General features: G+C 36.3%; 1 protein-coding gene across 1 annotated transcript in view; it reads left to right on the top strand.

The window, feature by feature from the left end:
* LOC122796911 (ATP-binding cassette sub-family A member 13-like) overlaps positions 1 to 25186 on the top strand; it is a 3979956-nt gene that overhangs the window by 498487 nt on the left and 3456283 nt on the right. The window contains exon 10 of the mRNA XM_044065669.1: positions 24558 to 24609. Coding sequence (XP_043921604.1) covers positions 24558 to 24609 — 52 coding nt within the window. The remainder of the gene's footprint in view (positions 1 to 24557; positions 24610 to 25186) is intronic.

Below are 25186 nucleotides of genomic sequence, written 5' to 3' on the forward strand. Positions count from 1 at the left end.
AAACACACCAGTTCTTCCTGAAACAAAGTGCAAAGGTGTCCACTCATATGCAGGCATACTTTATTGGTCAAAACAGCCTCTGACTGGATATACCATCTGTCAGTCACTTCCTTAAATCATATAGTGTTCCTGATGTGTTTTAAAATTGAAACAAAACTAAAGGCTGCTATCTCAAATCCCAATAAGGCAATGATTGAGGGCATGTGTTTAAATAAAAAAAAAAAGTAAAAAAAAAAAAAAAACAGTTCTTCCAGAAACAAAGCACAAATCTAGCTACTCATAAGTCAGCATGTTCTGTTGGACAAAAAAGCAAAACAAAAAAACAGCTGCTGTTTGAATCCATCAGTTCCGTATCACTTCTTTAAATTGGATAGTGTACAGAAGAGTTTAAAAAGACAGATGAGGAAGCTAAAACAAAACTAAGTGATGTAATCTCAAACTCGTGATAAGGATGGTGATGAATAGCACAAGAAAAAACAATTCTTCCTGAAACAATGTGCAACTGCATCAACTCATAAGAGGGTTTGTTTTATTTGTTAAAACTACCTCTGACTGAATCTACTGGCTGTCATTTTTTTAATTCAGATAGTGTTCTTGATGTCTTTAAAAAGAAGGGGGAGAGTGCTAATATATAAATGTGTGGTGCCATCTCAAGCCCTGATTAGAGCATTGAGTGAGAGCACAAACTAAAGTTAAAGAAAATGCCAGTGCTTTCTGAAACAAAGCATAAATGCACCTGCACATTATTGGGTTGTTTTTATTAGTCAAAACAGCTTCTTACTGGAACTACTGACTGTCAACCACTTCCTTAAATGTGACAGTATTCCAGATGTCTTTAAAAAGACACGAGAGAGCACTAAACCAGAAATATGTGGTGCTCTTATACTGGCAATAAAGGAGGGTATAAATTAAAGTAAAAACAAAAGAAAGAGAAAAAGAAATAAGACAAAAAATAGTTCTTCCTGAAATAAAGCACAAACGACCAACACTTGAGGCAGAGAGTTCCTGAATACATACAGGAATACGAATAATCAGTGTTTATCAGGCATGGGCTGATTTAGATTTTAAGTAAAGACTTGTGTTGAACAGTTATAGACAGAGGCTAAATTAGACTTGCCAATCATGTCAAATAATGCTGTCTTCCTTTTTATAGAGATGCAAGAGGAATCAGATGGCACTGTGGGTAGTGCTGTCATCTTATAGTAAGAGGTTCTCTGGTTTGATTCTCAGAGTGGGTGCCTTCTATGTGGAGTTTGCATTTCCTGTTTGTGCTCAGAGGGGGTTGGCTGAGTTCTGGTTTACTGCCACATTCCAAAGACATGCTGTAGGTAGATAGGGCACTTTAAATTGCATACAGGTATGAGGATGTGTCCATGTGTGTGATATGGAAGAGCAGCCTTGGCAGGGCTAGACACCCACTGGAGTAAACACAATCTAAATGAACTAAATCAAAATTAATTTGATATCTGTTCAAATTCATACTAGAAATGCTGTAAATTTGGGTGTTACTGTTGTCGGAGTTCCATAATTCGTTGCCTTTTCTATTGTAATTTGCTCCTTCCTTTTTCTAATGATCCTGCCTCTAGTGCTTTTATTTCATTTACAATATCTAGTACTTCAATTAGGTTTGGTTTAAATTTCCATTTTCATTTTCTAGTAATAATAGGAGTAAATAAGCTCCAGTAATGTACTTGTATAAGTATGACTAGGCTCTACTATGAACTGCCAACAATCTAAAATACTGGAAAAAAGCTTGAATCACAGAAGGGTGAACATTTGAACTTTAAGGATTTTTTACAGGGGGTAAGCCCCCTTGTACTCCCACCACCAGAAGTCTGATGAAGTCTCTGTAGAGAGAGATGGAGGCACTCAAACTTGTTATTAAAATACTTGCTATTACCATTTTGGATTCTCAATGCTGTTTTTCTGCAAGGATTTTAGCTACTACAGTGCTAAGAAAATAGTGCAGATTACATAAAAATAAAATAAAATGCTTCCATACCCATGGGTACATTTGCAAATGTATAACATACCAAAACAAAATTACTATGACAGCATAAAAGCTGCAATCTTTTGCCTGTTGGAAAACAAACTGAAATAAAATATGCAATAAATTCTATAATATAATGTACCACACTTAAATAAATGATAATTTTCAAAGTTTTTAAAATTAGGTTGACAGTATGAGACTACAAATCTGATCAAAACAATATATATATATATATATATATATATATATATATATATATATATATATATATATATATATATAAAATGTTGGCTTTTAATGATACACATACACACTTTATTTGCACTTCGGTGATGATATCTAAAATGAGGAAGATTATTTTGCATGTATAACAGACACTATTATAGTTAGAGAGCAAGAGAATCACTATACCCTAGAAAGGTAGACCAGGAAAGGACCTAATGAGACAAGTCCCTTTGCCAAATTCCCACAAAGAAACATTCTGATCACAATTCTTTAAATACATACCTAATATTCCATTACATTTCTATTCAAACTGTCAGTTACAGTATTACATCTGGTCACGAGTAATTGTTAATAAATGAAATGTAAAACACAATTCTTAAAATAGATAGTAATTGTTAAAAACGGTGAAACTGAAACATCTCAAAGGAACAGCATTCTAAATTCATTGTTACTGGTCACATTTTCATGCTGATCTTGCTTATTCTGGGTCTATATTAGAACATGGAATGTTCTAAATGTCGAACGCTCTAAAGAGTGAAAATGCAGGACCTCAAAAGCGTTATTGTGGGGGGCTGCATCCCCCACACCCCCCGCTAAATATATATTCCAATTCCAAGCTCGCACTACAGTGAGGAAAGGGAAATATTCCGATCTTCGCTGTACTGCAATCTCGAAAAAAAACCTCTTCAAAGTCCTGCATTTTCGCTCTTTAGAGCGTTCGATGTTTAGAACATTCAATGTTCTAATATAGACCCCTTATTCTTTGTCAATGGATGAATTAATTTTGCATGTTTGCATCCCATTCAATGCATGGAACCACTTTGATACTCTCCTGACTATTCACTACAGCATCTGGTTAAGTATCTGCCTGCTAGGAAAAGCAGTAGAATACTTTACCACTAATGAGGCTTAAGCAATCAAATAAGAAAGTTAAAAATAAAATAAATGCTAATCTTAAATGTGAAAGTGCATACCTTAGTTCAAACAGCTGCAACTGATGCACACACAGACACATTCAACACCATCAATGGAAACTGAGAATAATCTTAATGAAGCCTCCAGACATTTCTCTAGGACTATTCTAGTGATATCGCTAGGCATCATATTTACAGCGGTTATTTCAAAACCATGCAATACATAAGTTATTGAAAGATTTTGGGTGGCATTCGTAGTCACAAAGTAAATGTATTAAGGTTATCTGAGAATGAGTACAGAGGTCACTTATGCTAATGCACGACAATAATGAATAAGCATATGCAAATGATGTAATTATGAGATATAAATTAGAAATGATGTAAAACAGTGTATGTTAATGACACATTGTCTCCTCCTTGTGATTCATAATTAAATATTCCTGATTTTATGCTCTGTCTATGGATTTGTTATATAAGGAGGAGTCTCACCTGTTCTATCTACTTTGCAATCAGCAAAGATGCTGTTTCTTGCTGCTAACCTTCCTATTTCCCAATGTGAGCTGCTTGTCTTGGCTGAGCCCAAACTGCTTTCAACCAAAAGCACTCTTCAGGCAAAAAGGCAGAGATAGACCTAAAGAATACCACAATATAATTTTGATACTCAGGAAATAATTGATAGATTTAGAGTAGATAGCGATAGTTGTTTAGTGAGTATGTATGATACCTTTAGGTATACTGGAGGTATGCATAGACTTCTCAATGAATTGATACTGAGGTATGTAAAGCCCTGCTATGCTTGCCATGGGAACCTCCTAGAGACAGACCAAGGACACGTTCAGTATCTCACAGGCTTCTGCCTCAAGAATACTGCAGCAGTTCTTAAATGTACTCTTGGAAAGTGTGGATCAGTATATCTATTTCTGGTTACATTTCAGGACTGAGCCTGGATATGCATGCCTTTTGTAGGGTGGTATATTTCACTGAGGTACTCAGTGCAATAGATTGCATCCATGTTGGAATTAGAGCCCCTTCTGGTCCTCGGGGTGAGTTGTACCAAAAAAAGGAAAGGCTTCCATTGCATCAGTTGCCAGGTAGTGTGTGATACATGGGGATGTATCACCAAAGTGTCTGTACAACATCCTGGCAATGCAAATGATTCCCACATCTGGCAAACTAGCTCATTCTACCGCCTGTTTTTGAATAGTAGGATGCCCAGTGGCCATCTTGTTTGTAAGTGGAAAAATATTTTTCCTATTTTTCTGTTTTATTTAATTCATCTAAGTAGTACTTTTACTTTTATTAATGGTAAAATGCATTGTTGAATACTAAACCACTTTTTCTTTGTATTGTCTCCCCCCTTTTCTTTCTCTCTCGCTCTGTTTTTTTTTTCATGTCTTTCAGGTGATGCTGGATATGCACTGAAGACATGGCTCATGACACTAGTGAAAATTTTAAGAGCATCTATAGAAAACAACTTTGAAACAGCTCTGTCCAATACCTGTACTGTCCTTGAGAGTGTCTTTGGCCTCCTGAAGTGTCATTTTAGGTTCCTAGATGAGTCTGGGGGTGCCCTTCAGTATGACCCAGCTACTGCATGCAGGATGTTAACTCCATGTTGCTTTCTGCACAATGTGATCATGCTATCCATGATCCATGCTGCTACTGTGGCTACCAGTTCCAGTCCTACTATGGCCAGCTGGAAATGGTAGTAATGGATCCCATGCAGCAGGCTCATGCATGGCATACAGATGCACAGCTAAACAGGTGGCCATAACCATGGACCATGACACTCAGTTTAGTGTTTCCTTTTTTATGACATACACATAGATAATAATTGATGCATGCAGTGATATCTGTGGGCTATACTGTCTGGGGCACGGTCTACTGTTACTGTTCATCTATTATCCCTTCTTATCTTCAAATAATGAATATTTTTTTGTTTCGGAACAGTTAATCATATTATTGGCTGTAAAGGCAACATCTGAGTTCTCACTGACTTTTGTTCAGTGATATCTAAGGCAGCATGTAACTTCCAATCACATTTTAACTGTTTTGCGCAATAAATTCTAATCAGGTAATATGCCTAAATATAGGTATAACTATACACATACTGACTATTCTAAAGTGATACAATTAGTAAAAAGTATTAATTCAGTATTTAACATCATGTTGCGCCTTGCAATTGAGTGAAAACATATATCAATTAGTTGTATATTATGCAATGTTTTCTCAGTTTGGACTATTTTATATGTTGGGGTACTGTACATCAGATTATCTTATTTTGTCATACACAGTAATTTGTGGCCTCAGAGACAAAATTATCATAATTTGTGAAGTGGTGTGGGTGAAGTGGCAGCAGTGTTTGTTTCCATGCCAGGATACTCTTTTTAATCTATACTTATCTTGTTAGCGTTTCCCTGAAAACTTGTGTATTACTATTTTTAAGTTGTTGGTAACTGCCAGCACTATCAATGTCAATGCACATAGCATTAATGGTGCTAATCACTGCAATCTTATATTCTGATATTCAGCTTTCTTTCCACAATTCCATGAGATTTAAAGCAGTACCATTACAGCAATGAAATGCATACAGTTACAAAGTGTTTTAAGTCCTCCCTTTTTTAATAACTTATTCCCCTTTCAGTTAAATATTGACCTGCTTTTATAAAGGTCAAATTGTAAGTAACAGAAATTTCAGACTTGAATCACAGTAGGTCAAGGTCAAATTTGTCATACCCATCTGCTAAAGACAAGCTAGGTGATGGTGCAAGGGATTCTGAAGAGAAGCTTTCATGAGAGCTGGATAGTAGTTGAACTGATGTTGTGAGCTACTTAAAGTAGGTGATCCTGCAGACACTGATTTGATAGTGCTGCAGGACTAGGCCTTTGACCTCGAATGAAAGGTTCTGCTTGGTGTAGATGACATAGCTTGCATGAAATCTGTTGTGCTTCTCCCCCCAGACTAATTATAGTACTTTCATGAGAAGCACTTGTAATCTTGTGATCTGCTTATAGACAGTAGCCCATCCTGTTCCCCTTACAAGACAAACTCCCACTCGAGTCTGGTAAGTCCTAACTAGTGTATGAATGGAGGAGGCCACAATGTGCCATTATACTAGCATCAGTGCGATCATGGCATTATCCCTACTCTCTGCCATGCACATGTAGTGCAGGAAATCCTCACATATGGTCTCTAGGACACTGACGATTTCCATCTGACTCTCTATGGCAGAGCTCTGACCCCTAACAATGTCAGGGCACATGCTTTACACATTTTCTGGGGTATCTGTGACAAATTTCTGCACTTGGCTCTCCTTTGTAAATATGTAATTGTGGACACTGTTACCTCTGAATGTCTGTCATCATCCTGAAAGTGTTCATCTGGGTTTGGAGATACTGGTGTAGAAATGTGTGAGAGTAACTTCAGCATGTGTTTGACTTTGTGATGCATTGTCACTTCTTAAAGAGGTCCTAACGTTGTGGGGTGTGAGATCCTGTCATTAAACTTGGGGAATGCTTGTCACTTTCTTTATTCTTTCCCATAAATATAACTATGTCATCATCATCATCTTCAACAGCCATTCTGCTGCTGACATCTTCCAAATCTATTGGTATAGCGGAGCTGTTTGTTTCTGCTGCTGACCCTGCAAAAATTATTTGAAATTATTACTAATAAAGAAGTAACATACAGTACCGTATGCTAATTAAGGAGGTGTGGGGGACACTTACCATGCACACTGCCTTCATTATCTTTCTGTGTAGATGTGGAAGGTTTACCTATTAATAGCAATTGTCATGTGTTTAATGTAATCATTCCATGTCAGCATTTAATTATCTATATAAATATATATTACTGTTTTGAAATCAACCTTTCTGAGCAGACATGTGCTGCTGCTGCTGAATTTAGTAATAGCCAGTGTCCACACCACCTCTGATTATTCCAGTGACATCATCTTCTGTGTCATTGTCATTTCCACAGATGGAGAGGAGGTATTCCTCAAATGCTGTTAAGGGGATAATTGTTGGAGGCCCCCAACAGTACTGGTAGGGCAATTGCATTCTGCCTCGGCTTGCTTCTAGCACATCCTACCATATCATTTGCCCTGTTCTTGTCTTGTGTTAATGTGCAGTTTCTTCTACCAACTGCATTAATATCTATTGCTCGTTGATTCCAGGCTTTCACCCTCTCAGTTTGTTAGGGACCCCCTTTATCAAACAGGAATTTCCCATGTGTCCTAAGGGCTACCATGAGGATGCAGTTTTCCTCATAGTTGAAGTTGTCATTTCTCTGCCTTGATCCCTTGTTCTGCATCATTACTGTACATAAAAATATGCCACATACACAAAAAATGTTGATGTAATATTCAGTCAAACAAAATAAAAAGCATATCTGCCATCCTCATAAAAAAGGTAGGTGACACAAACACCCATAATTATATATCCATGCAAAACCTCAGTCCAACCAAGTAAGGTTGTGCTATAGTAATGTCTGCACTGTCATAAAATACATTCACAACAGTAAAGCAATTAGTTTGTTAACAGATTCAACCTTCTCCTAGCCCATGCCACTGTCTTATAGTCATAATATTGTCGTTTTACATTAATCAGTAACACTCAGAAGTCTCCAAGTAAAGACACATGCATATTGAGGCAACAAAACATCATGACCACTTCAGTACGTCACAATTACATCACTGCATTTCTATCATGTATGCACAATCACTAAATGACACCAAAATAAATGATTTTCTCAGTGATCACTAATCATTTCCACTGCTGTTGCTGTACTGATTTTCCATTTATGAATGTCAGCTTTACAGTACTCATTGTACTATGCCCATCATATGATTAAAACAAAATATTTATTGAAATGAACTCACTAATTTTACATCATTTTGAAATGCTTCATGCTAATTTGCAGCATTATTATTATTTTGTTCTTACATTAAAACGTCAGCAGTTTCCTAAGTCATTTGGCACCCAAGAAGAGTAATTGCAAGTTAATATGGTGGTGTGAAACACATACATTCAGATCCGTTTACACATTTTGTATGCAGATTAGGCCCATTTATGTCTATCTGTATGAATCACAATAATATTCAAATGTGTACTGCCACTCGTGTACGTAATTCAATCTCAGATACTCATAAATGGGGTCTTTACTTCACATGAACTCACTACAGATGGTGGTGGAGTCCAGAACACTCCTCAGCAGTCGCCAGCATGCCATGAGAATGCAAAGAGAGCCTCAGTTATGCTCACAGCTGACCAAAAGTGGTTATATGCATGACAGTTTGAACAATCAGTGAAGTATAATTTCAGCCCATCTTACATCATCTCGCATATCTTATAACTACAATGCACTCATCATTTACAAGAGTTGGTACTCACACACATGAATATTTATTTCTGCAAAAAGCTCAACTTCTCAAAAAATATTAATTCTGCTACTGTACTGCATTAGGCATGTATAAATGACATTCAGGTGTAATACTCCATAAAGGCAGCTGAGACAATGCACAGCAGCTGTAGCAATTGTAAGCAATATAAAAAATTATGATTACATACTGACCTTTATTCACTATATAAATGAAATGTGAAAGTATTCCTTTTAAAAAATGTTGGTGACAAAGCATTTATGGTAAAATCAAACTTGCCAGTAATAAAAGTGCCTGATCTAATTCCCCTGATGGTTATCTGGGTTTGGTTAAGGTGATGTCACATCCCAGAGGGAGTGGTTTTAAAGCTGTGAACCACAGCCCTACTCAGACTTTCTTCATTCTGGCTCTGGCACATAGAATGAAGACAGCAACTTTAAAAGCACTAGATCAAGTTTTTGTTATCACCCCCTTCTTCCCTTATCCTCATAGTACCCCTGTCACCCCCTATAGCACAACCCTCTCTGTGCTCCTGCTATGTCTCCTTCTTTGTTGTTTCTCTTTTTTCAACCTTTCTTATCTCTCGCTCTCTCTTTCCATTTGTTAGCGTAATCAGCAGAGATTCAACAAAAGGATACCCCTATATAAAATATAATAAACCCCTTGCTTTTTAAAAATATTAATAATAAAATATGCCTGAAACTTGCTTAAGTCTTTCAAGTGTGACTGCATATACCCGCATGAATATGAAGTCAAACAAAGCCATTGGCTTTCATGTAGTTCTTCATATGTACTTAATGCTTATCTTTAGTTACTTTATACTGGGAGTATTTTTCAAAATGCCATCACTTTTCCTTTGTCATTACAAATAACCTGAGCTAGATGTATTTGCATATATGTGTACTGGCACTCTTCACAGATAACTGCTATGCAGCTATGGAATCCCAGATTATGGATGTCACTCTAACTTAAAGCTTATATGATCGGAAACAGAACTACAGTGGTACTTGTACAGTGGTTCAGTTAAAGAAATATTAAATGTTGTTCCCATACTATTTATATTGTCAGAACGCTCATATTTGTCTAAATATCTCAGTAGTGAACATGCAAGGAAAAATGCCTTACCTTGTATGAACTCTTACTGGATGTACAAAATGCTGCTGATGGTAATGAAGTAGTTTGAGTGTTTACTGAGATAACTGTTAAGTTTTTACTATACATTACATAAAGTAATATTTTTTGTATTTGTTATGACACAAAATCCAATTTTAAGAGAGAGAATCTAATTAATACTAAGCATTTTACCATTTCCACATTTTTATCAGCACTTACAATTTTACAGCTAGGAGTGTTTGTTTGAACTGTAAGGATGTAACTTGATTTTATCAAAAGGCTAAAGACACAAACATTGGTATATAGAGTATGTTCTTCCAGAAATCCACTTGAAGCAGTTAGCAGATGAAAATGTGGGCTTGCTAAAGCATCCATATAAGTAGTGCTATGTCAGGAAAGGGAGCAGAACAATATGTTACCACTGAAGCTTAAGTAATCTAATTAGAAAATGCAAAATAAACATGAAAATGTGTGTGCTCTGGGCCATATAGCTACTTCCAGGGCACACACAACTATGCATCACTCTAGTAGCAGAAACCGAGCTTAGTCAAAATAAATATAACAGCTTTCTAGAACATGTAAGTAAGCCCCATGCAGGAAAAGTAATAGAACACTGCACTTGTGGTTTAAGTAATCAAACAAACAAATAAATGAATAAATAAATAAATACTCACACACACACACACACACACACACACACACACACACACACACACACACACACACCACAGGCACACACCTGCACACGCGTGCACACACACACAAACACACTATAAAAATGAGCATACTGGGTCAAGCAGTTAGACCCGGACACACACCACAGCACAAATAACGTGACAGGCAGAAACTGGTTCCTAGGCAAAAGGGCTCCACGGCGCCCCACCCCACCAAACCACCCAGTACCCCTATCCTGGTCTACCTACATCATATAAATACTAGAACAGTGCTCCTACTAGATTGACGCCCTAGGCGGCTGCCTAGTTGGCCTATGCCTAAGGTAAGCTATGCGACCACTCCCATTAAAATCTCATCTAAGATTGTATTTTACTACCCAGGAATTAAAATCTACTTCTGTTTAGCATAGTCTTCAGCTACTCCCCACATACATGCATTATGTTGCCATACCTCAGTATTTATGATTATAATGTTTACATAGCCCCTTGCACTTGACCTAGCTAGATGTGCAGTATGAAAATGATATGTATAATGGTGATGATCATTGCAAAGCATCATATAATTAATGGATTATCGACTACAGCTTTAACTTCATAACTTATTTTAGCATTACCCACACTGCCATAGATTGATGGTATACAGTAACATACAATGACATTATTTAAAACAACAAACTCTTACCTCTTCCATGGCCTCTCTGTTAGGGAATGTTTAACAGATGTACTGCACATGCATTCAGTATGTATACATCAGTGCTTGTACAGCACTTAGCAGTTTCTTCTTTTTGTTGTTGCTGTTATGTTTTTTGAGAGAGACAGGAATCTGGACTCCCAGTTAGTGATTTTTTAATGTATTGCTCTAAGTGCTGTTTCTGTGTAAATGTATTATGACATGTTTGGATAGCAAAAGCCCTCAAAAGAAAAATTTGTAGCACAGAAAAAAAAAAAAAACATATGTGTGATTGTTAGTTTAGCAGCCAGTAACAACCACAGTGACACTTATTTTCATCAGGGCTTCCAGTTATTAAACTCCTGTTGTTAGGAATGCATGATTTACAATGTGTACTCTGTGTGGTCTTTCCAGGCAGTATACACCCTTTCGAATAGTAATTGGCTAGTATTTTATGATTCACAGTATAGTCGATAAAGGATTACAACAAAATCTACCACTAAAATAAAATTGTGTTCATGATGATTTTTATGGAAGATCTTTGGGATATAACATGCTAAAATAAAGTTATAAGGTAAAAGCTGGCAATCTTAATACTGTATTCTGGAATTTGAGTCATTTTAGTACACTACAGAGCAGTGAACAAGTACACTTATCAGACTATTGCTTTTGGAAGGTTTTTGAACCAAGTGGGTTTTGAATAATTAAAATATTTTTAAACATGTACATTTGCAAAAATATAGCCCCACTTTTCTTAGCATTAAAAGTGAGATGGTATATTTGTATTTCTGTATCAATATTTATATATATCTATCTATCTATAATTGAAACACTGATGGAAATATCTGGTAAGAATGCAGAAAGGAAAAAGGTTAGATGCGGTTGAGCTCTGTCATGATATGACTACCAGCATTTTGTAGAAATGCATAAAAATACTGTCACTAGCTGAAAAATTTATTCCCACTTAACAGAATCACTGGCTAGGACTTAGATGATTCTCAACCCTTCAGTCAACTTTGTGTCCACAATGAGTATTTAAAACCTCTCTTTAAAAAGATGCAAATAGCCACAACACAATAATAGATAAGTAGATTAAGAATGTTCCCTTATAATACATATAGGACATGTTTTTCATGATGGCCTTGTTGATAAAGAATTTCTAATCACAGGAAATGATAAAGTAGTGTTTGGTCTTAATATTACTTTCTTCCACTATTCAGTAATCATTCAGATGAATAAACTAAGTGACAATCCATCTGCCTTCAACAATTTCCCTCAGATGTCCTTGCCAGGAAAGATTATGCAGAATTCTATTTACATTACTCGTGAAATCTTACATACAAGCAGCTTAACCTAAATTCAAATGACATAATCCACAATTACAGCATTTAATCTCATCTGAAAGGAGCTAAAGAAAGTGGGTTTCATTTATTACAGAATTCTAACCAGCTATCATCTATCTAAGGTACTGCAGAAAGCTGATTACTGTGTATCTGTTCCAGCAGCATTTATATTCCTAAATAGCAGCTTGACATTCCTGCCTGCTGCAGTTGATGTATCAATATTTATATTCATGGAGTGTAGAAATATGTGCATTCCGGAATATTATTTTACAGATGGTGATTATTATCAGCTATGATTTGTTTACAGCCTAACTTCAAGCCCTGCATTTTAAAGTACTCATAAATTTGTCAACCAAAATAAAGAGCTACTGTTACTTTGTGTTCATGTAGTTCTCATTTCAGTACAGAGGGCTGTTTTATATCTTTGTGTTAAGTGAGCCTGGCCATTTGCAGCTTTTTGTTTAATCCCAAGGTTGAATAAAGGCATTTCAAGGAAGAATAATAAGTTGTTTGCAGATGGAAAGATATTTATTCATGCCCATATCCATCTACGTTAAGCAGTACTCAACTTCTGTGCAATGCAGCAATAGTGAAAATGCCACATAAGTCATTTTAATTATTCTTCTGCCAAATGAGTCATGAAGGACTCATAGTTATACAATACATAGTTATTGTTTGATTTTATACATTTTATATCACATCTTCAAAAAGGAACTTGTTCCTTTATCTTCTGGCTGCTTTATCAGATGTTAATGTACTTTTTTGGTGTTGCAATATGAGTTTAAACTCACCCAGGTTATACCATTTATTTTATTTTAATATAGTGAAATCATATGATACACACATAGGTATATATTATTCGTCAGCTATAAATATGGTTATTCTTAGCATCAGAAATCATATCATAATAGTATGACTTACACTCACTTTCTCAGTATGAGAGTGCTCATACCCCACTTGCTAGAGAGCAGTTGTTCAGGGTGATACTGGTAGTCATTTGGACAGCCCACATATGAGCTGTCTCTTATTGCTTGAAGTTGATGGTCTTTTTTAATCCTTGGGCATGCAACCTGTCTCAGAAATATCAAAACAATGTTTTGTATTATTGGTCATTTTTATCACCAAGGGAAAGTGAACTTGGAGAGAGAATGATAAATTAAAGGAGGTATGGGGTAAGTGGTGGGGGTTGCTCTCTGTAAACATATTTTTTTCAATATGTCTGCAGGTACAAGTGTGTGTGTTTTGAACATTTCTGTACTTAGACTGTTACTTTTGATCTCTTTTTCAAGAGAATTGTCTTTGAGGTATTTAGACATGATCACTCTTACTGGATCTTTCTTCTGGTAAGTAAGAGTTTTATTTTAAACTTCACTATTAAGAGGTCACTTCTAAGAAATAAACTGGTATTAACCAACATGCAAATTTACTGATTTGGCCAGAGACAAATCATGATCAAATGAGGCCCTGGACAGTCTTTTGGACCAGGTCCCCACAGCTGGAGTAATCCCAGTGTCCCATTATTTGTCACTGTTCCCCCCAGTTGCTATAAACATTGTTAAAAACTGTCTATGTGAGGACTATTTTCTTCTTTACTTTTGGAATGACTACAGAGACGTGGAATTAACTGCTTTACCCTTTGCTGATCAGGTTAATCTCACTAGGGTAATAGCATCTTTTATGGTATGGTAATAGCCTCTTTTTAGGGGAGACTTGAGGTTGGATTTATACTACTAAGGGAAATATGGCTACACTATAGAAACAAGGAACTTCCCTTACTTTTTTGATAGATGCCATGAAATCCTTTATATCCCACTGAGCTACCATAGGGTATTTGTTTAATATGTCACCCAAAGCGTGACAGACTTAGGAGTGCAGTATCTCCATTATACTGAATCGCATTGTCAGCAATCCATCTGCTCAGTGTGGGAGTAGAACCCACAGCCTTCTGTACCAAAGGTTTGTGTGCTACCCATTGCACCACTAACCCTGCTTTCAAATTTTATAGCACAAACACTAAAGACCATTTATTAAACAAAACAAAACAAATGCACATTGAAATCAGACTAAGCATGCGCAACAGCAAACCTCTTGTCCCTTGAAGCTCACATTCATTGAAAAAAGCAAAACCTTTCATTCACTAAAAAAGCATTGAAACTCACATTTTTTTTGAAAAAGCACCTGGCTACTTGTCTACTAAGTGTACCTTGATCACCAGGCTGTTTTCAAACCATGGCCTCCAGCGTACATTTTTCAGGACCATGCATAAATGCATGCATTCTTTGATTCACTCTCCTGATTGTTTTAAATTTATTTCTTGTTTAATGCACAAACATTTGTTAAAGTGCATTTTAAATTTGTTGCTTTGAACATTTTTTTCATTAAGCCGTCAGCTCTAATAACTGACATTGATAGGCTGACTGACTATAATCCTCAGTGATTTACCAACGGTTTTGGCATTTGGTCTTGATGACTAAGGCTCTTGCCTCCTGTAGTCCAAAATAAGCTTCCATTTGAGTTCTGTAAAATAAAATCTCTTGCATTTATTTGCATACATGCATTTGTTTTATTGACTGGATCCAAAGTAGGAAATTCCTAAAGCAGAAAATGCAACACCACTGAGAGTTTTCTTAAGGTATTGCTGAGCAAAGCAGGAAGGTAGTAAGCAAAGCAAGAAACCTTTACTTTTTAAATTAATGTTATGGCTGAGCCCCATAACCAGCACCAGGCCCTAGGCAGCTGTCTAGGTCACCTAGTACTGTATCCATCCCTGGATTTAGCACATCTTTAAGCAGGTCATAAGGTCTCTTTTTAGTACTGTTATGTTATACTGCATCACAACATTATGGGTAGAATATAAAGACTGGGCCTGAAGGAAGACTAAACACAAATGAATAAGTTTAATGGGTTCTTTATGCTACACATTTTCTAAGTGAGTTTTTATCAAAGGTTGGGCAAACGTCTTGTCAACTGTATTTCTAGATTCCTTCCACTTGCTGTGTTTGAAAACAGTGGTAAGTTAAGTCTTGGAATAGGGTTGTTGCATAACATGTGTATTTGCCCACTGTTTACCTTTATATGTGCAATCTGCACATGGGCAAACACCATAAGCTTGAAAGGAAGTTTGCTAAGTTCCCAAAAATCAAAAGAAAAATGATTTGAATGTGCAATGAGCGAATGCACAGTGACATTCGCTCATTGCAGATTCGGCATTTTGGGTGCGGATTGCACTTTAGTGGGGATCGGGAAATGGACCCTTTCCCCAGCATAGTGTGATCTCAGAGTTACTATATTAAAGTAGGGGGGTGTGGGGGTACAATTTGTATTCGACTTTTTTGTTCGAAAATCAGCGATTTGCTGATTTTCAAACATCAGAAACTGTCGCGGTTTTGTGTTTTGTGCTTTGGATTCGCTCATATGAGCGATCACACTTGTGATTTTTGGGTATGTAAAGGTAAACCTTTACCCACCCCTAAACTAGCAAACTTGTCTATTTACCATATGCCAGTGATAAAGCACCTGGTTCAAAAGGGTAGCTTTGTGCTTTCCCCCAAAGTAAGTGATATAGGTTAAAAAAGGCAGGCCCTTTTACAATACAAGTTTTAGAGATGGTATGTACATTGAGATTTCAATTATTGTTTGTCATGCAAAAATCTTTAGCTATCCCATACATTTGAATGTAAATGAAAGTAGATATATTCAGCAGTTGTTACAATAAGGAAAATTATTTATCAACATGTTTAACTCGTTGCTTCCTATAAGAGAAGAGTCTTCAGGAAAACAGAGTTCCTACATATCCTGAAAGAACATATTCACCTTTACAAGTGACTTCCTTGTACTCCTGAAACAAGAATATTTATTAGTTTTTTTTCAAAGTCTAATTTCTGTAGCTCTGGTACAGATGCATACCTGGCACTAAGTCACTGTGGTGCCATCTTCAAGATGACATGATTTGCCCTGGTCATTACAAACATGGGCAACCATTGCTCCATACCAATAGTCAACTCCTCCTTGTTTAGAGCCAACCACAATCAAATCACCTTGGAAATCCACATCCCTCCCACCCCCACCCCCTGCAAAGGTAACCATCGTGAAAAACTTCTTCAAAACTAATCTTGGGCTCCTAAAAACAGAGGTGGCTAACTTCATGGCACCCATGCAATTGGAGAACAACTGCATGACCGCTGAATCATACACTAATGCACTGTATGAACACGTACACAAATGCATGGATCTCGCCATACTCAATAGAACCAAGACGCTCTCCTCCAAAAAAAGGAAGCCAATCTGGTGGTCCCCTGGCATAAGCAAACTCTACAACAGGAGGAGGAAACTGATACGGAATAAGGTAAAGTCCCAAGACTGGAAAAACTCCCTTATCAACCTGAACAAAAAGTTGAGATCCCTCATCAAATCCTCTAAAGCTAGCTATGAAAACAGAATTGCAGCAGATAGTAAAGACAACCACAAGGCCTTCTATAGTTATGTAAAGCATCTACATGGCAATACCCAGATTTGCTTGGACCTATTGCATAATGGCACCTCCTATACCGAGCCAACAGATATTGCCAATATACTGGCTGACAGATTCAGTGCCAACTTCACCCCTCTCTCCCACACCAAAGGACCAATCACAGTACCAGTAGATTGCCAGGCACCCAGTATTACTGCTTCACAGGTTAAAACAGCACTGTCCAACGCCAAGAATACAGCTTCTATGGGTCCTGACAATATCCCTGGCTGTGCTCTACATGAACTACAGAGTGAACTGGCACCTCACCTGTGTGCCCTGTTCAGTCACAGCATCACCTCAGGCTTTGTCCCTACCGAATGGCCAATTGCTACAGTCATCCTTCTCCACAAAGGAGGAGTGACTACAGACCCTGGGAACTATCGCCACACAGGATACCAACACTTACTATATTCCAGTACAAGTATATACCGAAACATATTACCCTTCAACTATAAGCAGGGGGCCATGTGGGGGGCTGTGTCCTTCACACCCCCTGCTAATTAAATATATCAACTCCAAGATTGCACTTCAACATGGTGGGGTGCAATGGGGCTTACCCCACTGCTTATACTTGGAGAAGAGTAATATGGTTTGTCTTTTATTTGTTTCTGTATTTACTTGTGCTGGAATATACTAAGTGGTATCCTGTGTGTTTTCAGTATTATGAGATTCAGTATTTTGAGTTTTCAGTATTTTAAAATTTCAGGATTTTGGTCTCAGGATTTCAGACTTCAGGATTGTGGGCTTTCAGGATTTTTTAGCACTGCCATATATATATATATATATATATATATAGAGAGAGAGAGAGAGAGAGAGAAAAAAACACACACACACATATATATATATATATATATATATATATATATATATATATATATATATATATATATATATAAAACAGATTTAAATATAACACATGTGTATATATATATATATATATATATATATATATATATATATATATATATATATATATTGGCAATGAGAATTATTGTGTGTGTGTGTGTGTGTGTGTGTGTGTGTGTGTGTGTGTGTGTGTGTGTGAGTGTATGTGTTTATATATATATATATATATATATATATATATATATATATATATATATATATATATATTGGCAATGAGAATTATTTAATAATACTGTGTACCTGGAAGTTCAGCAGTGCACACACTTGAGTTGTCTTCCATGTCATCTGTGACATCCATGATTCTGTGTGAGCTCTGCGCTGAGCTGTCTGGATATTTGGCAGTGGACAGAAACTCCTCTGTTTCAGTCAGTGATGGTTTGGTAGCTGGATCACCCCCAGTAACCATGCATTACTGAGGAAGTGCAACTGCCTTATTCTTGTTTTTGCATACGTACATTCATGACATTTAACATCATTGACCACCTGATCGCAGATATGGTCAGGGGAGAACTTGTCACATTTGCCTGTGTCTAAGAAGAATAACCCATGGTGATGTACTGCTTGAATGATCACTTCATTCTCAGTGTCAGTGTATGGCAGCTTATGGAGTACAGATGTCTTGGGTATCATAGCCATAAAAGGAAAAAAATACATACGTAACCCAAAAATGATTGTTTACAAAACAAATATTTATGAATGTATCCATCAATTATGCACAAAGTAAATGAAAACCTAAGGCTCCTTGTAGGAGCACACAACATAATACAGACCCCCACACACACACACTCAGGCAAACAAAGAAACAAATTAAAAAAAATGCTAAGAGGACAAACATTTGTATAATTCTGTTGTACATTGCAGCACTAACAAAATGTATACATTTTAATAAAAAGCAGATAAGACTTTTGTGGGATATTCACTTCCATGGAGGGCACCCAGGTATACATCACACGCTTAATACAGTTTTATATTTTAATAATACAAAAGTACCTGACCTTGCTAATAAGTTATACAACACTCTTCTGCATTAACTGATCAATCTCTTCAACTAAACCTTCCATTGAATGTCAGGTAATATTCATGAAGTAACTGACATACTTGGCTATGACAACAGCTAGTGAGAAAAATGCAGACAGTAAATCAATAGGTGCATTGTGAATGCAATTAAAATACATCAATCTGTAAAAAATATATACATACCTTTGCAGAAAGTCAGTTGTTAAACAAGAAACAAGTTTTTAAAGCAAATAGCAGTATCATGCTCTCTGGATCCAAACAGTATCCCCTCACTATAATACAAGTTCCTTACCTATATGATTACCTTTATGTAGTACAAATTCATCCCTCTTTCAATGTGATTATGCAAATGAGATGTGAACTCATTAGCATTCATGAATTACACAGTTTGCACTATGTATAGGGCAGGTAAACATGATGTAAGGACCTACATGATTGTGTGCACATGCCCTAGTAGTGGAAGGACAAACATTGAAAAGTGTTACCTGCTAAAGGCTTGCAGGTGTAGCTGACTAGTCTGACTGCAGGAGCAATCAGGATTTCATAGTCAGTCCTCTCTGATGTATACTTATTGAGGGAGAAGAGGCTTGCACGAAAGTCTGTGAGTACATTGACTAACTTAAGAGAGCAACATTTCTAATATTTGTATGAATTGTTTATGACCGCACTTTGTGCCTCTGAGTAAAATGTGTCTGCAATTTTAAGGAAGTACAGTACTCACTGAAACAGATATCAAAAGTAATGCAAATCACATAGGAGTCTTGTTAGAGAAGCATAGATAAGGGAATGATGCTCACAAAATAAACTGAAGAAAACAGATACAGTGCTGCTAGTTTTTATTTTATATTGTGTGAGGAAATATTAACTTAAATGTTGCCAATACCTCAGACATCAAAACACATTTAACTGTAAATTATACAGGACAACTTTCAGAACTTGGTTTCGGTGTAAGCCTAATGTCAGTCAATACTAAGTCACTTATTGAGTATATATAACCTACTTTTTTCCTTCACAGTATATGTGTGTATGTGGCAAATATTGGTAGTAATCTCAAGTTTGTGTTGTGAATGCCCTGGTGTCATGGTGCTGTTTGTGTGAATATGCTGATGTTTAAGGAACATATATTCCTGTTGCAAGACAACAAAGTTGAGGAAACATCAGAACTGTACATAACTACTTGTTTCATAATGTTCCTCTAATGCTTTTTTTCCATCTTTCTTCATCATTTGTGTGCTATTTGGCATTGTCATCTTTCTTCATCATTTGTGTGCTATTTGGCATTGTGCACTTTTGACTGGCAGTAGCCCTTAGCAGTGAACAAGAGTTCATTTCTTAAGGAAAAAGTGAAAATTTAATTTGGGCTGCCTTCCATAGCACAAACAAGCCTGTTGCTGGTGTATAACCATCAGCACTCTGAATAGTACTCAGTGAATAAATTCCACATATCAGCTAGCTGTCTTTGAGCACAAGGTATAAGTGAAGTCAGCTTAGAGAAAGAGGACAGCTGATGCATGGTTTGAATCCATTTTACAGATGATTTTACAGGGGGTTGTGAATACATATTGACACATGCTTTATTATATCATTGTGTTATTGTTTGAAACTCAACAATTCTCAGCATTGCTAATAGCATGTAGCTGTTGGATATGCCTTTTCTTATTATTTTGGCATTACCTAAAGTCCTGATAATGTGTGCAAGAAATTAAATGTCTGATGTGGCAAGGAGATGTTAGAAGGATGAATGTATCACTGTAATGCACATCTTGTTCTGATCATTGCTATATATATATATATATATATATTATATATATATATATATATATATCCTCTGAGTGATTTAATTTTCCTATAAATTTTCTCTTATTGTTACTTTTTTTATAATGCTTTTGCATTTGTACTGCACCCGGCAGTGCCAAACAATGTTCAATTCCTAAGGAAAAGAGTGAAAATTTTAAATTCAGACACCTTCTGTAGTTTGCATGCTGTTTGGCATTGTGCACTTAGGACTGGCAGTGGTCCCTAGCAATGAAGAAGAGTTTGCTTCCTCTGGAAAAATGTGAAAGTTTAATTTGGGCTGTCCTCTGTAGAGCAAATGAGCCTGGCACCAGTGTATGGCCATTAGTACTCTGGATAGTACTCAGTGTGGAAAATGCACCTGTCAGGTAACTTTCTCTGTGGAAGAAGGTATAAATGGAGTGAGCTTACATGAAAAGAACTGCTGATGCAGGGTCTACTTCCAGTTTATAGATACTTTTTCATAGAGGATCAAAATGCTATATCATAATATCATAACATTTTGATTAGGAATGTAACACTAAATGCAAATGGGTATAATAACTATGTTTGTTGTAGCAAATGTCTCCTTACTACTTGTTATAGAAGTCCAGTATAATATGTGTAAATTATGTTAAACATGACAATGATGATATTTAATGTAGATTGAACATGCACAGGTATGATGTGCACATTATTTTTGTTATAATTATTATGAGCTATCATATAGCATAAGTATGTGTTTTGGGTAGCATGTCCTGTAAGATATGTATGCAATGTAACTCATCATGTATTAGTCAGGTTATGCAACTGCATACATCTGAAGTGGATTTACAAAGATAAATACTGAATTTTACATTGAAATGCAGTTCTATGACTAAGTAAAGTCACAGACATACAGGCACCTTTTAACAATAGCTCCATTCATTCTTAAATTAGTATACCTCTAATTAGCATGTTAAAAATATACATTGTCCTGTGACACTCACAGTTAATAAACAACATTTAACATTTTGTCCTTTTTTTCAGTGGGTTCAGTTCCCAGGTGATACATGTTCGAATGGTAAGCCATGAAATGGTTTATAGTGTTTGTTATAATCATCATTTACTGGAGGACAAATGGTATGAGCTGTTAGGACTTACACCCAGTTGGGTGTAAGTCCTAACAGCTCATACCATTTGTCCTCCAGTAAATGATGATTATAACAAACACCATAAACCATTTCATGGCTTACCATTCGAACATGTATCAGTAGTTTGATCATCACACAAGGCCAATCTCACTGCCATATTTTACACTTTCTGTGCTTTTTTATGTAATCAGTGCCAATGCTTCTGCTAAGCCAATGCTGTGGTTTCATTTTTTTGCGTAGTAGTAACATGCCAGGCCATTACATTGGATGGATGCCGGATGCCACACATTTTTTTTTTTTTTTTTTTTCTGCAGACATGCAGACATGGTAGATGGGATAGGGATGGGGGTAAGAAATGGGTGTTGAAGACTCCAGAATTTTTGGACAATTTCATTTTTTTTTTTTTTTTTTTTGTTTTTTTTTTTTTTTTGTGGATATATGCTAGGGGCTAGTCTAGGCCCATTTTAAAGAAACTCAGGGGTAGATTACAAGTATAAAACATACATAACAATGTAATACACAGTTTACAACAACAAACAAAAAAGTTAAACAAACAATCTAAAGAAAGCAACAAAAATAATCAACATAGCAAACCAAATATAATGTTTGTATATTTTTAAAAAATTTTTAATTTTTTTTTTTTTTTTTCAATTGTGTCAGGTTAGATATATTAGAGGAGGAAAAGTAGTATTAGAGAGGAAGATAGAAAATTGAGTGGGTGGAAGGATTAGGGGGTTTTCAGTTGTTTTTTGAAGTATTTTGATTTTTTGATTTGATGATGTCAGAGGGTAATTCCAAAGAGAGAGCACAAAGATTTGATAAAGAGGAGGTTTTTTGGAAGTTTTTTTTTCCCATAGTTGTTTGTTGCAGTTAGATTATAGGTTTTTTTGGAAAATCAGTAGTTGAGGTTAGATGGTATAGCGAGAGTGGTTGGTTTGTAGAGTTAGTTAGTTATTAGGAGTGGTTGATTGGGCTGTTGTTAGGGAGTTCAGTAGTTAAGAGTTAGGTTCAGGGTTAGAGTCAGAGAGTTAAATGGGTTTCAATTCTAAGGTTCGAGGTTTCTTGGGTTCTGGTTTCTAATTTAAGGATCAATATTGTAAATTTAGTAAAGATTATGGTAAGATGTATGATGTTGTGGATTTGGTGATTTAGTTTGGAGTGAATGTTAGTATTAGTGTATGGAGATGATTCCGATAAGGATTTAAGGGTTTTCTTTTTTTCTGAATTTCTTTTGTAATTGTGTTTCAAATCTGTATTTTGATTATCTGTTTATTTTATTGGTTTGTGTCAAATGGGTGAGGTTGTATAGTGTTGTTTGTTATAGTTTGTGGTGTGATTGAGGTAGGGAAGTAGAGGTGGGTTGTGGTGGGAAGGTGAGAGTGGGTTTAGAAGTAGATCTGTGGGAAGAAGGAATTGAGTTTGTTTTTGGGATAGTTTTGGATTGTGGGAGTGTGTGTAGGTTTGCAGTGGTTGGTGGGATAGCTCGACTGTGGTAGTCAGCAGTGTGTATTGAGTAGTGTGGGAGCAGATAATGGTGCAGATGGATAGTTTAAGAAAATAAGATATAGTCATGGGGATAGTAGAAAATATTGATAGAATTAAGATAGAAAAGAAAAGGGGATATAGGATAGAGACTTGAGAGAAGGAGGAGAAGATGGAGAGAGATATGAGAGAAACTATTTTAGAGAAGAAAGGAAGCTTGAAATGTGCAAGGTAAGTTGTAAACCAAACCAAGGAAGGCAAGAGAGAGCATCAGAAGAAGCAAGTTAGGAGATGGACATAAGAAGTTTAAGGCGTTAGAAATTAGATAATGAAGGCAGAAGACTGAATTGTTAAGATAAGTGGATTCGGTTTATAATTAATGGAGTTGGTAAAGGAGGTAAGATTGTAGTAGTATCTGTGGGAAGGTCTCTGAATCCATGTTGGCAGTTAGCAAGTAGGTTGTTGTTTTTAGGAGGTGAAGTTGTTTGTGTTTGAATTTTCCATGAATTTAGCATAGGTAGATAGTAGTGCTAGTAGTGATATAGGATTAGAGTGTTGGTGTTGGCTTTGTTGACCCCCTGTATTGTATATGATGATATGATGATATAGGGATAATTCCTGTATAGATCCCTTCCTGTATAGATCTATTAGAGAGAGAGATGGGATATAGGCAATGGATTTTGCAGGTAATTTGCAGGTCAGCTGCAGGGCAGGGTCAGCAGAGGGTTTTGGCTTGAAGCAGTGATAAGATATAGGAGGTGATTAGGGAGGTGAGATAAGTAGGGAGGAGGGAGGAGGGGGTGGTAAAAGTGTAGTGAGTAAGGTGAGTGAAGGGTAGCTTAGAAGGAGTAGAGAGTAGAGTTTGAGAAGAGTTTGTAGTTGTTGGCTGTTTGTGTTGGCTTTTGTGGGTTTTTCTTGGTTAGAGCCTTCCCTTCTACAGATATGATGATTACTGATAGTGGGAATAAAAGATTATTAATAGTGGACCAGAAAGTTTTTAGGTTCCTTGTTGGAGTTTTTGTGTGAGTGTGTTAATAATTCTTTTTGTTCTTTTTCTTGTGCTCTTTTGTAGTTTTTGTTGTATTCTTTGAAGTTTTTTTTGAAGTTTTGGCATCAGTTAGCTGCTTTGGCTGCAGGCTGCTATAACATGGCTGCTGCAGGGCACTGCAGGGGAATATAAGGCGTGGCCAAGGCTGTCTCCAACTGGCATCCCATTCACTGGCCAGAACTGTCTGTCCAAACCTGGGGCATGACACACTGGAAAGAAAATTACACACCACTGCTGACAGAGGGAGTATTACTGCTGCAAACTCTGATCTGATGTAAGGATTAATTTTAGACTGCCCTCATCTCATTTATGTTCATATTATTTATCTATTTATTGCATTTTATATACTTTTTTTGCATTTTTTTTTTCATTACTGGTTAGATGCCGCAGAAGAGCTAGATATACCTGGGAACTCACCTCAGAAAAGCACAGGGTAAGTATGCATCTGGTCTGAATGCAAAGCAGAGAAATACTTTTGGTCCATCACTCTATATCATCTTGAGCAGGCTTACCTTAACTTTTATATCAAGCATGCATGCCTACTCCAATAGCTCCTGATGATTGCATTAGGCATTGCGCAACACTCAACATCAACTCAAATGGGCTTGGGCTCAGTACGGTACAACAAACATTTTTTTATTTATAGTATTTATAATTAGGTTACAGTAAGGACAGTAACAATAGATTTTAATTAATAATATTGAATTTTTTGCTGATGCTATATATATTATATATGGATGATATGATTATATCATAGATATGATTAATATTTATATTTTTTTTTTTTTTTTTCTCATGTATTTCTTTTCATATATCATGTCTATCTTTGCATACTTTGATATTGATTTAAATTAAATTTTTTGTTATTGAATTAAATGTCTTTTTAAATTTTAATTTTTCTATTTTTCTTTTTCCCCATCTCTATATCTGTTTTTTCTATCTCTTTATATTTTTTAATTGTAATAAATTGCTGTTGAAAAAACTGACCATCAGCACAGGGAGATTGACTA

Source organism: Protopterus annectens, chromosome 3.part0, assembly GCF_019279795.1.
Source record: "Protopterus annectens isolate FY-2018-M chromosome 3.part0, PAN1.0, whole genome shotgun sequence".
NCBI classification, from domain to species: Eukaryota; Metazoa; Chordata; order Ceratodontiformes; family Protopteridae; genus Protopterus; species Protopterus annectens.